The following is a 13682-nucleotide window of genomic DNA, read 5'->3' on the forward strand; positions in this document are numbered from 1 at the left end:
GCAAATCTACTGAAAACATCCCAGATGGTTTGGATGGATGACCATGACAATATATGGTGGCACCAGTCGTAGTCATCTGGAGATGTTATTTTGTCACAAAATATCAGAGCAGGAATTTCTAACTTCTGCATTAAATGAAAGGTTCTCAGGGAAAATTTTAAAAGAAAGGTATGCATTTAAATGGTGTTTTTCACTAGTTCAGAGCACCCTAAAGACAATGAAGTCTATTTTTTGAGTGTAGTCAACGTGGGAGCATGTGTGAAATGTGGCTATCAACTGTGCAAAGCAAGCTCCCACTGACCCCAATGTGATAATTGCCAGATAACCTGTTTTTGGATACTTTGGTTGAGGGGTAAATATTGTTCAGAATACAAGGGATAATCTTCTTGCTTTTACTCCAAACAGCGTCAGGGATCTTTAAACTCACTTGAGAGGCAGATAGAGCCTTGCTTGAGCTCAGCTGAAAGATGGTACTACCAACAGTGCAGCACTGCACTGGAAGTGTCAGCTGGGATTTGTTGCTACTGTCCGCACTTGAGTCAATGGGTTGAAAACCAAGCAGCTTCTACACCTTATCAGAATTAACACAATGTTATTGTTGTGGTGTTGTACAATATTTCCACTTTAGTGGCACAAATGTGTTCCCTCGACAAAAGAATTGTCAATTCATTGAATCCCAGTGATTGAAGAATGATTGAGGAGTGTTTTGTCAATAACTTCCGCACTATGTGTATTGCATAGAATGTCAGTAACTGTCATGCTTTGTATCAGCCACACACACTTGACTCAAGAAAATATATCAAATAAAATATGTCTGCTGAATGTACCAATATTTTCAGTTGATACAATTCTCCTCCCTTGATCAGGTAAGTCTAGACTGGCAACTATTGCAGTGTTTTCCATTGATTTCAGGAATACAGAAGCCAAATAAAACCGTTCTTCATTTTCCAAGTTCTCCCATAAGGAGTCATTCCTTAGCAGTTTGTTTGCAATGGAAAGAATTTTCTGTGGGAGACAATATATTTTAATTACTTCACCATTAACATTAAATTAAAAAAAGGCATTTTTATTTAAAAAAAGCTTAATGATGGTCCAACCACAAACTCTGTTCTTTAGACATCAATTCCATTTCCCTTGCCCTGGCTACTGCCTCAGACTGAACTGAATTTTCATAGGCTCAATGTTATTTGAATAAGGCTGAACTCCCAACCTCATACTGGCTGCATCAATAGCCCCTCCTGCCTCATACCAGGCATAACCTTTGCAAGTTCCAACGGCATGTCCCTCACCTTCCACACTCTGGAAATGTGAAATTCTGCAATGTTGTGCCTGTTGAGTTACAACTCACTAATTGCCACAGTCAGCTGTTTCTTGATTTCAGGATAGCATCTACTCAGTACAACCAGTTTCTACAATTTGTGTCTCCATACAGGCCAATTTTCACCCTGCAGACTTTCGAGCATGTGGTGTACGCTGTTCTTAGGGTAGTGTCCAGAATGCAGGATTTGCTTTTTCTTCTTTCCTTCCTTGCTACCACTCTGTCTCATTATTAAGATATCATGAATTCAAAAGCATGATGCAGCTTTTTGGACTGGTTGTCTGCATTTTGAAAAATTGGTAGCCAGTGTGTATCTGTCATTAATCTCAATGCTGCTGTGGCACAAAGAAAACTTCAGAGAAGCTATTTTTGTCCTCCTGTGGAAAACTGGCCATGTGACAGAACAGGAACCAGACAGGGAGAGGGACAATGTCGTTTTGCAGGAGTGTTGCCTGGACACTTGTGGAGCTTGCTTCATGAGGGACGCCAGTGTTTGTTCAGCAACCCTCTCTTTCGGTCTGGGGAAATGTGGTAGAAGCATTATGGTGGAATTTCTCATGTGCTGCTAATACATTATACAAGTCTCTCTGCAATAACAGAAATGTGGTGACAACTGCTGTGTAAGACTTTTGATGACTTATGGAGGTCTTAGTTGTCAAACACTCTCTCCCTTAGCTTATAGCAGGCTGACTTGCTGCAGCAGATTTGGCATTGGAGCTCTTCACCAATAATGCTCTTTTGAGAGAGGCAACTGAGAGTTAAGGGAAACAAGTTTTTCAGTTCATTCACAGGAGGTTAGTATAGCTGGCCAGGCCAATATTTTTTCCCATTCCTTAAGAAAGGTAACATACTTTACAGTCTCACCTTGAACATGTATGGGACATAGATTATTTGGAAGAGTAGGTGTGGACATGAGCTTTATATTGTCTATACTGTACAACAGGTTGAGTGACTTGCAAATCCAGTGCGGAAACTGCACCCAGTTGTAACTGCAAATTGTGACCACAGCTCCATTTTTCACCATCACCACTCCGCGCTCTGACCTACATGGGCTTCTACTCCTTGTCTTCAAAGTGCTTCATGCCCTCACCCACCTTATTCCTGATCTATGAAATCTTGTTTAGTTTTAAAATGCACTAACATCTTACAGTCCTTCCATTTAAGTCTTTTTCCCATCCCCTGCTCCTTTACCACCTCATTATGCAGCCATGTTTTCAGACATGTAGACCAAGTTCTGGAAACTCCCAGGGCCGAATTACCGATTTCATCCTGTGAAGTGCCATCTGAAGTGACTAACCTGAAATAGAGGTTCACCATTCCGAGCCTGACACTGCTCATTCACAAGAACAACAATCGAATTAACCGCAGAACAATATTTGTGGAATGTATACCAGGGAGTCTGCGGAAGGAAAAAAACAAAGCTTGAACATCTGAAGGAGCAGACAGGGAATCTCGGTCCATTATGAATTCTTAATTCGCAAAATTGTCAGCGGTCAGTGCAGGTTTACAGGGCTCAAACACGTGAGCACAATGAAATCACATGAATAACACATCATAAATACTATCATATAACTTATCATTATCACTCTGCTCTGTGTATACATAAATTGCACATGCTTACCAATGGATACAGGCATTGAGGCGTGAGACTTAATTCTGGGGCAGAGAAGAGGGAAGATTCCCTTGAATCCAGTTAGTTCTGAACCTAGACTCAGAATGGGCGGAATTGGTCTTCACTAACAGTACAAAACATGGAGCAGACTCTTGTTACAGCTTTGGGCGTCACACCAGTTGGCTGGTGAACAAGCAAGCAACCAGCAGTGCCTCTTTGTGGGAAGGCTGTCGAACCACATGTCAGTCAGGCACTGGCAAGACCAATGATAATGGGAACTGCAGATGCTGGAGAATCCAAGATAACAAAGTGTGAAGCTGGATGATCACAGCAGGCCAAGCAGCATCTCAGGAGCACAAGAGCTGGCGTTTTGGGCCTAGACCCTTCATAAGGGTCTAAGCCCAAAACGTCAGCTTTTGTGCTCCTGAGATGCTGCTTGGCCTGCTGTGTTCATCCAGCTTCACACTTTGTTATCACTGACAAAACCAATGCCTGGGTCCCCACTGGAATCATGGCCCTGGGGTGAAAGTTCTTTCTAGGTGAGAGCTGCTAACCAGAGGCCAACAGCTTTGTGCCTAGCAGTCAAAAAGAGGGGTCAGTAATTGCTGACAAAAATGCACCCACAAGAATCCAGAACAGTGGACATCCCAGGCCATTCTTTACAGCTGAAGGTTGTCCAGACTGGGTTGTTAAGTATATTTAAGGCTGTGATAGACATATTTTTAATCAGGAAGCAGATCTACAATTATGAGGAAAAGGTAAGAAAGTGAAGCTGAGAATTATCAGATCAGCCTTAATCTCATTAAATGGCAGAGTAGATTTGATAGCTAAAGATGGCCTACTTCTGCTCCTACGTTTTATGCTCTAATGGACATGCTGAGTAATATTGTTGGAGGGGAAGAGATTCGTGGGCTGGAAATTGCAAGGAAAGAAGCAGGCAGAAGGGTTCATAGTAAGTGCAGGAGGCGTCTCTTGACCTTGCACTAAGTGCCTTTGACAATGGGACCCCTCCTATCCCATTGAGGTGACAAGCTGCCTATTCAGTTTGACCTGTTATGCATACTCAATGGCAACAGACAGAGGCCATGGGATGATGAGGTTCTTCATTAGCACAGTAACTCAGCCCAGGACCTCCCAGTCAGAACTTAATCCAGATGGAGGCAGGGTCAGCCATGCTCCCACTCTGTCACATTAAATGCTTCATACCTTCAAACTCACCACCAATCATATTCCATGTTTTGATAGAAGACAGCTCCATTTTACACTTTCCCATAATAGTAAAGAAATACTAACAGCCCATTTTGCTTCATTGATGAAAACCAAATTCGCTCAGGGCAAAGCTCTAGCAGCGTGGAATTGCTCAATTCCCAAAAACGCATATTGCTATCTTTACAGGTTGCAATATTTGATTCAAATGTATTGCACACGATTATTGTTTACAGCTATTTTAACAGAATGGCAATGTAATGTGGTGTGATAACATACCTGAATCTGCTGGTCCCAGCTAATCAAACTGCACTGTGATGTGTTAAATTGATTCTGATCTATGACGACATTTAAACATGAAATTCAAGAGTTACAAAAGCAAATGGAAATCATGTATATATTCTCATTTACTCATTCACAGGACGTAGATGAAGGAGGAAAGGCCAACATTTATTGCCATTCCCAGGTTGTCTTAAGTAAAAGAAAATCATGTGCATTTATATTGTGCCTTTCAAGACCACAGTACTTTGCAAAATGCTTTATGGACAATAAAGTCCTTTTAAACTGCAATCACTGTTTCAGCAATGGCAGCAGCAAGTTTGCACACAATGTAATAATGCCAGTGGCACAACCAGGCTGGCTTAGTGTCTGACAGGAGTTGGAGATGGAGGAAATGGAGATTGGAGTGGCAATTAAAAACAGAATAATGTATGCAGGGCTTCATGACGTGTGTAAAAATGATCAAATTGAACGGTGAATTCTGGTGTGCATTTATTTCTGTGCTGCTGGAGTCAAGTAAGAACTGCACCGTCATGAATTAGGTGCACGTATAAGAATCTTGGGATGGAAAATGCAAAATATGTGTGGCAAAACCCTATTAATCAAAACCGCATTAACCAAGATACAGCAGATCCTTGGCCCCATAACTTCAGACTTCCCAATATTTAATTGGAGATTACTGCTCATCTTGTACTGGAAGCCCAATTAGAAGACTGATGAGTCAGCAACAGAGGAGTCAAAGTGTTAAGAGAGTTGTGGTGAGGTAGAGTAGGGTATTATCAGTGTACTTATGCAAACAGATACTATGCTTTGGAATGATTTTGGCAAGGTGCAATGTGAGAAATAGAAGGGGTTGAGGGCAGATTTTTGGGGGATACCAAAGGTAACAGTGTAGCAGAAAGCAGGAGAGATTGTTGCAAAGAAACCAAAAGAACTGCAGATACTGTAAATCAGAAGCAAAAATAGAAATTGCTGGAAACACCCTGCTGGTCTGGCAGCATTTGTGGGAAGAAATCAGAATTAAAGTTCTGAGGAAGGGCCACTTAACTCGAAACATTAGCAATGATTTCTCTGCGCAGATGCTGTCAGACCTGCTTAGCTTTTCAAACATTTTCTGTTTTTGCTGCAGGGGAATCTCTGACTACGACGAGAGAGATACTGAATGAAACAAGGTAAGAACAGGCCCCACCAAACAATGATGAGGGGTTTGAGGAGGATGGCAGTGTCAACTGCAACAATGACTGTGCATAGGTCAAAAGGGTCAAAAATAGAAAGTTTATTTTTGTCATGGTTACAAAAGACATCACTTTGTTAAGAACTGATTTGGTCATATGACACAGCATAAATCTGTCTGAAGTGATTCAAACATGTCAGTGCTTCAGAGGCACGGGATGCATAGAAAAGCATATTTGTAAATGGAATCTTTGAGCGGGGGCACAGGTTTGGGTTCCACTAATGATTTGTGAGGATAGGACTCATGAGATTGGGTTGGATTTAGTGATGAATTGAAAGCGGAGTTTTCGACCAATTTGATTTCAGATATAACAGAGATTAGGAAGTTCTCAAGAAGTTGGGTCTGGAGGTGACATAGTCACAAATGATGCCACTGCAGAGTAGGTTGCTGCTTCAGAAATAGAAACAGACGGTCTGGGTGATGGATAACAAAAGGAGCAATTTGACCTGGTTCAGTGTGTCTGAGTATCAAACTAAATTTCACATGGCACTTTCCTTTAACATAATAAAAACTTAATTAATTTTATTTTTACCAATGCAGGTGATGTTATCACAACTGTAGCTTCCAGGTTTATTTGTGCAGACTTGCTCAGAACCACATGGATTTTGAAGACACTCGTCAACATCTGAAACCAAATTAAACATATGAGTGTTTGTCTAAGTCTCTCCCACATCACAGTCAAATAAATAAGTATGTAAATCAAGTCCCACTCAGATCCAAAATACCTGTGCTAGGGAAAAATCAACAGTACAGACTAGGTGCTAACAAACTAGGTGCTAACACAATGCTGCTCAATATCGACAACAACTTGAACTACATTGTGCCTTTAACACAATTGAAAACAATTCAAGATGTTGACAGGGCCATTACAAAAACACACTGCAACACCAAAATACTTAAGTGTATATTAAGTCAGATCAGCAAAACTTAAATATTTGACCAAGCTTTTAAGGAGTAGCCTCAAAGGAAGAAAGCAAGGTAGAGAAGCAGAGATGCTTAGGGAGAGAATTCCAGAGCTTGGGACCAAGACAACTCTCACCACTAATGGAACAATGAAAATTGGGGGTGCACATCAGACCAGAATTAGAAAAACACAGATATCTGAGAGAGTTGTGAGGTTGGAAGAGACAACCGGGAGAGGCAAAGGTGATGTCTGAAGAAATTTGACTACAGGGATGAGCATTTTAAAATCCAGATGGCATTTGACCAGGATTCAATGTAGATCAGTGAGGAGGTATTAGGGACTTGTTGTGAATTAAGACACAAGCAGCAGAGTTTTGGGTGACACCAAGTTTACAGAAGATAAGGAGTGTGTTTGAATAGATGTGTGTAGGGAAACAAATACATAGAGGTGGGTTTCTAGAAATGGGTTATGACAGGGAGAAGTTGGATGATATTAGGGAGGTGGGAAACAATTAGTCTCAGTAATAGTAAGAATATAAGGTCAGAGCCTCTACAAACGTTAACTAGAACTCAGCAGTGACACCCTCACTGCTATGTCAGAACACTGTGGTTTCAAAGTTCTCCATCAGGTATTTGAGCTGATAATTCAGGTTGACACTCTAGCAATCATAACAGAACGCTGTACTGTCAGCTATGCAGGCTTTGGGAAATGTTAAACTTAGACTCCATCTCATATGGATGCAAAACAGTTCATGGCACCATTTTGAAGATCGGGCGAATACTGGCTAACCTTTAGCCCTCAAGTAATATCACTATTAAAAAATTAACCAATTATCAAGGAACGTAGCTTGAATATCTACATGGATTTCTATGGGAACTATCTGTACTTCCTCTAAATTCAGCAAACTCCTACCAACGGCAATCCATATAGTTTGCTGTATGCAAATTGATTCCAGTGTGTACCACACTTCAATTACACTTCACTGGCTGTAAACATCCATTTTGAGGAAGTACAGACAGTGTTACCACAACACAATATAATTTTACAATCACACAACAGTATGCTAACACAACAGCAGTTACATTCCTGAAAATCACCGTATTAAATACAACCACATTATTCAACACACACATTCCCATAGAAATCCATGTAAATACTCAAGCTATGCTCCTTGAATGTCAAACAAATACTGAACTTAAGCTCATGTTTAATATGAAAATGGACAGGAAAATATAGAGATATATTATCTTTTGATGTTTCTTGCCTCATGTTTATCTGGTGGTGCAAAGCTGTGGACACCTTTAAAAAAATTGTTAGGTCTCAATTAAGACAGATAACATTTAAAACAAGCTGAAAAGACAGCAACATACCCAGGAATGGTGTGTTCTGGTGCGCATTTATTTCTCTGTGCTGCTGGAGTCAAGTAAGGATTGCGTCATTACAAATTAGGTGCACATAATGGAATCTTGGGATGGAAAGTGCAAATTATGCGTGGCAAAACCCCAATAAATCAAAACTGCATTAATCAAGGACCGGCTGTATAGCAGATCCTTGGCTCCACACAAAAAAGACAAAATATAAGCAGTATGCGCCACTTGGATCAAACAGCCTATATCTATGCTGCAAATTCTGCTTTCAGCCCAATAGAGCGGCCGCAGATTCTCGCAGAATGTTCTTCTAAGTTGGCAGCAGTTTTGTAATGTGTAGTGAGGTGCCACAGGTAAAATGAGCACCACTGACATCTACTCAATCCTTTAAAGTTAAACATTCTCCACAATAAGATTCCCATAATCTTGCAGAATTGTGATTCAACCAATCTATTCCAGACCTTGCCAAAATATTAAAGGGTCAAGTTTTTAAAGGGTTAAGTTTGGACAGATCAACCAGTATGGAAGCAATTATTTAGGAATAAAGGCACTGACATAGACTATTCAGCCTCTCAAGAAAGTTCTGTCATGCAATTAGCCCATGTGTGATCTGTATCCAACTTTGTCAATCAATTCTGGTTCCACAGTTCTTCAGTACTCTTCACTAACAATAATCTATCCATCTCAGTTTGGAATTGTTGAATTAGTCTTCATCCATAAATGCTTTTTAGGGACAGAGTTCCAGATTTTCAGTGCATTTTGTTTGGCTTCTGACCGCATACTCTCACCATCACTAGACTAACCATTTCCCACCTTCCTAATATAATCCAACTTGTTTCATAGCATCTTCCTCAAACAGCCTAGTTCAATTTTGACATTGTTCTGAAATTTTCCCTCACAAAAAATAAATTCTCTCATCGACCTGTACTCATCTTAAGATCATTTTTACACACAAGTCAAGAAGCTCTGCGTGCTTTATTCTGTTTGAAGGGCTAAAGATGTCAATGCTGAAGGTGAATCTTCGATTAATGCTGGAACACAAGGCTGGACTATGTAACTTACCTTCATAATTTAACTCTTTCACCTTCAGTATCAATCTGATGAACCGAGACTACATCCCCTCCAAAGGAAATATAGCTTGCCTGAAGTGCAGTTTGTAGAGCTGAACACAAGATGCCAGAGGGTTCTAACCCACATCGTGTGCTGTTGTACCATATTTCCAACAGCTTTGAATCTTAGCTGTCTTGAGATTAATTCCAACATTCCTTTAACCTCTTCTAACTACCCAAAGTTTACATAACCTTTGTAACTAACCATAACATTGTGGACTTCTGCTGGCCAGCCATTTTCCAGCATTGTGCCTCAAAGTGAAGATATGTAAGTTGTCTTTATGCCAATGGTTTCAATCACCATAAGGACCTATGTTTTTTTTAAAATTAAAAGCACATCCTCCTGATGAATTGCTTTTAAAGAGACTAAAGGGTTGATATTGAGATTGCAGTGAGTGCCACAGGACAAAACATAAGAAACAGGGGCAGGAGGAGGTCAGACACCACATCAAGTCCACTCAAGAACATTGTGACTGAAGTTCCATATCAATTCCATTTTCCCTCACTACCTTCATACTCACTAACTTTGCTCTTGTCCAACAATCCATCTATCACAGTCTTGAACCTACCCAATGACTAAACATCTGCAGCCCCTGGGGAAAAGAATTCCAAGATTCACAGCCCTTGGAGTGAAAAGATTTCTCCTCATCTCAGTCCAAAATGGTCAACTCCCTCATCCTGGGATTATGACAATCTGCACTGTCACAAAATATTTTTGACAGTTTTCATTTCTTCAGTATATAGAATTCATAATTGTCCCACTTACCTGTGCACCTTTGTGAAATTGCATCCATCTGTGCTTTAATTGATCGAAACACTTGCCTACATTTACAATAAAGATAATTAGGGTCATCGAAACATCGTCTATTTGTCGTGCACCAGTTAATCGTAACATCATCTTGCAGATCACAAGCCCACTCTGAAACAAAAGAAAAACTAATGTTACAAAGAATCTTTTCATTTTTTGATGAATTGAAGTGCACACAGAGATTATTTTTAACCGGGGTTTAAATACTGGGATTAACTATCAGTAACTTCTATTGATCCCAGTTAGTGAACAGTGCATTAACCCAGATAGGCCATCCACATGAGCACCAAAGCAGGTCAGAAACTGTGTATTTTGTGACATGGAGCTCAACTCCTGTTTTGATAATGCCTCTGTAACCACCCAGAGTGGAAAGGACTATGCTCCACTTGGTAAATTTTTCATTTGGTGGTTGAGGTATGTTTTGCTATATATAATCAACTCCATCACATGGCAGTGACACCAAATCATTACTGTCAAAGCCATTTTCTTTGATACTGCTCTCCACTGCTTGCTGTGTTTGCTGTTGTCTGCAGCTGTAGGGCATATGTCAAAGCCTTAAAGAGAGTGCAGAGGATACTGACTGGAATGGTGTCATGGAATGAGGGAGTCACGTGCATGGACAAATGAGAGAAATTGGGATTATTTTCCATAAATAGAGAATTTTTCACACACTGAGTTTGAATGATTTGGAACATGATGCTGAATGTAAGATGGAAGCTGACTCAACAGTAACTTCAAAACGGAACTCAATGAATACTTTCAATACTGGCTGAAGTCTTGACCGGGTCAATATTCATCCCTCAATTGATGCTACAACAGATAATCTGATCATTATCAAATTTCTGCTTGTGGGAGTCTGTTGTGCACAAATGGGCCATCATGTTTCCTGCATCGCAGCCCTTTTAAGTGTTCATTGGTTAGAATACTTTTTGGACCTTCTTGAGGTTGCTATATAGATGTCACATACAAAGAAAGGCCAGGAGTACACCATTTCCTTCTTCAAGTCTACGCTCCCATATAATAAGATGAAGCTGATATATTTGAAGCATTCTCATCTGTTAATATTCACTACTCAATGGCTCTTTTTAGAAGGCTTTCCAGGAGCAGAAGCCAGCGTGTATCCTGCATTTAATATCTACCAACCAGAAGGAAGTTGCCAACCATCCACAAATGCCGTGCAGTTTGCGGGAAATAAGAATTATTCTCCACACCTCTGCACATGGCCCACAGTAAAATTGAGTAGGCAATAAATGCAAAGGTATTTTGTAATATTCTTTGAATGGATGCATTTATTGGTTGCAAACAATGTTTGCTAGCAACATCAGCATTTATTGCTCATCCCTAACTTCCCTTGAGAAACTGATGGTGGTGCACTGCTTTCTCATACCCCTGTTAGCTTTGAAATCACAAAGGGCACTGCATGTATTTTTTTCACTCAAGGACATATGTAAGCCACGCGTTTTTTTGTGAAAGATGGTGGAATGGTTGCCCTTGCTGAAATTAGTACTTTTCTTAAATTCCAGCGTTATATAATTGCTGGGATTTGAGCCCCTGCCCATAAATCATGGGTCTGGATTACTAATCCAGCACCATAACCACAGTGGTATTTAACATCCACATCACAGTCAGCCATTTTAAGAAGGGCAGAAAGACAGAAGGCACAACATTGACAATAGCTCACCAAAGCAGAACATTCTCCTGTCAAAATAGTATCCAGGTGGACAAAATTTAGAATTCAAGACCATCGTGCTGTTGATGTAATGCTGGTCAATCTCTGCAGAAAGAATCAAATACTTGAAAGTAATCCTTTGATATAACTGTTTTGCTGAAAAAGAGGATTTTGTGATGAGAAAATCAATGTTTGGAAGATATTTTTTTTGGGGAGGAGAGTTGCATGTGGCCTTGAGGGTCAACCTCACACTACCTGCACAGCAACACACAGCAAGACATTCTGGTCTTCTGGCGGACTAAGTGTACCTTAACAATTGAGAGTGTGCACTGGGCCCTGCAAGTGTGACATTCAAATTTTTGGTGTTCTGTTTGGTTTTACAGCTGCTTATTTTCATGGTGAACATTATCATAGTGACCAGGACTTCCATCCCTTGTAAATAAAAGCAAACAGAGTTTGCAAAATGCCAGTCAGATTTCCCCATGATATTTCTGTCCTCACTGCTTGACCAAATCCACTTTATCTCTCCTGCAGACAGAGCGTAAAAGGTGCAAGTTTGGAATATCCATTTAAAAACATGTGCGACAGGATCCTCTGCTATGCAGTTCTTTCTTTGGCTTCAAAAGCTCGATTGATGATTTAAAAGTTCAGTAAGTGGTCTTTCAATAATATCACCTGTCATTATTCCAAACTTGAATGGTCACGGTTCCAAACTTTCCTCATATGCTATCCCTGCATCCCACAAATCAGCTGAGTGAACCTGCTCTGAACTGATTGTCATGCAATTAGGTTTTGTAGTGATTGGAACCAGGTTTTTCTTATTGGCTGTGAGATGCTTGCTTACAGTTATTAACCTGAGCCAAAGAGTGCTGGCTGAAAACATAAATAGACGATTCAGAGTCTCCTGGCTCGAGGGACTGACTCTGAGCTGGTTTGCATAGCCAGTGCACTGTGTACATGTAAATAAATGATAACTTGGTGGTGGGCTATCTGCCTTCTGTGCAGTTGTCTTAGTGGAAATGGGAGAAAACCATGTGTGTCTGAAGAACATTCACTTGCCACAGTCATTTTGGAGTTGGATGAGCATTTCTGGCATCATGCCTTTATTTGGGAAGCTTGGCTCATTTGATCCTGCCATTGAACATTGAGCCCAGTATGACAAAAGAATAGACAATAGGTGCTGGAGTAGGGCATTCGGCCATTCGAGCCAGCACCACCATTCATTATGATCATGGCTGATCATCCACAATCAGTATCCTGTTTCTGCCTTATCCTCATAACCCTTGATTCTACTATCTTTAAGAGCTCTATCCATCTCTTTCTTGAAAGTATCCAGACAGTTAGCCTCCACTGCCTTCTGGGGCAGAGCATTCCATATATCCACCACTCTCTGGGTGAAGAAGTTTTTTCTCAACTCTGTTCTAAATGGCCTAGCCCTTATTTTTAAACTGTGTCCTCTGGTTCTGGACTCACCCATCAGCAGAAACATGCTTCCAGCCTCCAGAGTGTCCAATCCCTTAATAATCTTATACGCCTCAATCAGATCCCCTTTCATCCTTCTAAACTCTAAACTGGGGGTGAATGTGACACTTCTTCTGGGCAGATGACTTTGGGGGACTTGAAAAGCAATGAGTAATCCTTCTGACTACAAGCCTACAACATTTTCAGCTATTAATGGCTTAACTTTCCCAAAGGCAGTTATTAGAACCTTCCAAGAGATGATGGATTTGGTTAAGGAAGATTACAACCCCAAACTGCTAGTTCTGAGGGGCTATCAGTTTTATGTGGCTGTTAGAGAACCAGGAAAATCCTTATTGTGATTTTTAACAAAGTTACCATGACTGGTGGAGGTATGTGATTGTGGGTTAACCCTGAATGAGATGCTGAAAGTCTACTAGGTATGTGGGATTAATGATGTAACCATGCAAAAGAACTTACTTCAAGAGAACAGAGGGCTTCAAACAAGCATTGTGACTGGTTTCACCATTAGAAAATGAGACAAGTGGAGCATGGGAGCTATGGGGCCTCCCAACAGAAGTGGACATCCCCACCTGCCCAACTGAATTTGGGGAACACAACTTGACTGTAGGCAATCGCAGGGTATATTCTGAGCAGAGGTACCCTAGACCAAGCCACAGCAAAACCCAACAACAAAGCTGAGTCTTGGTCAAATGGC

At 40.7% G+C, this 13682-nt stretch overlaps 1 protein-coding gene across 1 annotated transcript in view; it reads right to left on the reverse strand.

Moving 5' to 3' along the window:
- Positions 1-13682, reverse strand: part of LOC125447395 (adhesion G protein-coupled receptor E2-like) — a 42677-nt gene that overhangs the window by 22653 nt on the left and 6342 nt on the right. Inside the window, exons 4-9 of the mRNA XM_059639882.1 lie at positions 11519-11611; positions 9796-9948; positions 6182-6274; positions 4416-4474; positions 2616-2717; positions 828-1005 (exon numbers count right to left, since the gene is read on the reverse strand). Coding sequence (XP_059495865.1) covers positions 828-1005; positions 2616-2717; positions 4416-4474; positions 6182-6274; positions 9796-9948; positions 11519-11611 — 678 coding nt within the window. The remainder of the gene's footprint in view (positions 1-827; positions 1006-2615; positions 2718-4415; positions 4475-6181; positions 6275-9795; positions 9949-11518; positions 11612-13682) is intronic.

This window comes from Stegostoma tigrinum, chromosome 35 (genome assembly GCF_030684315.1).
Source record: "Stegostoma tigrinum isolate sSteTig4 chromosome 35, sSteTig4.hap1, whole genome shotgun sequence".
NCBI classification, from domain to species: domain Eukaryota; kingdom Metazoa; phylum Chordata; class Chondrichthyes; order Orectolobiformes; family Stegostomatidae; genus Stegostoma; species Stegostoma tigrinum.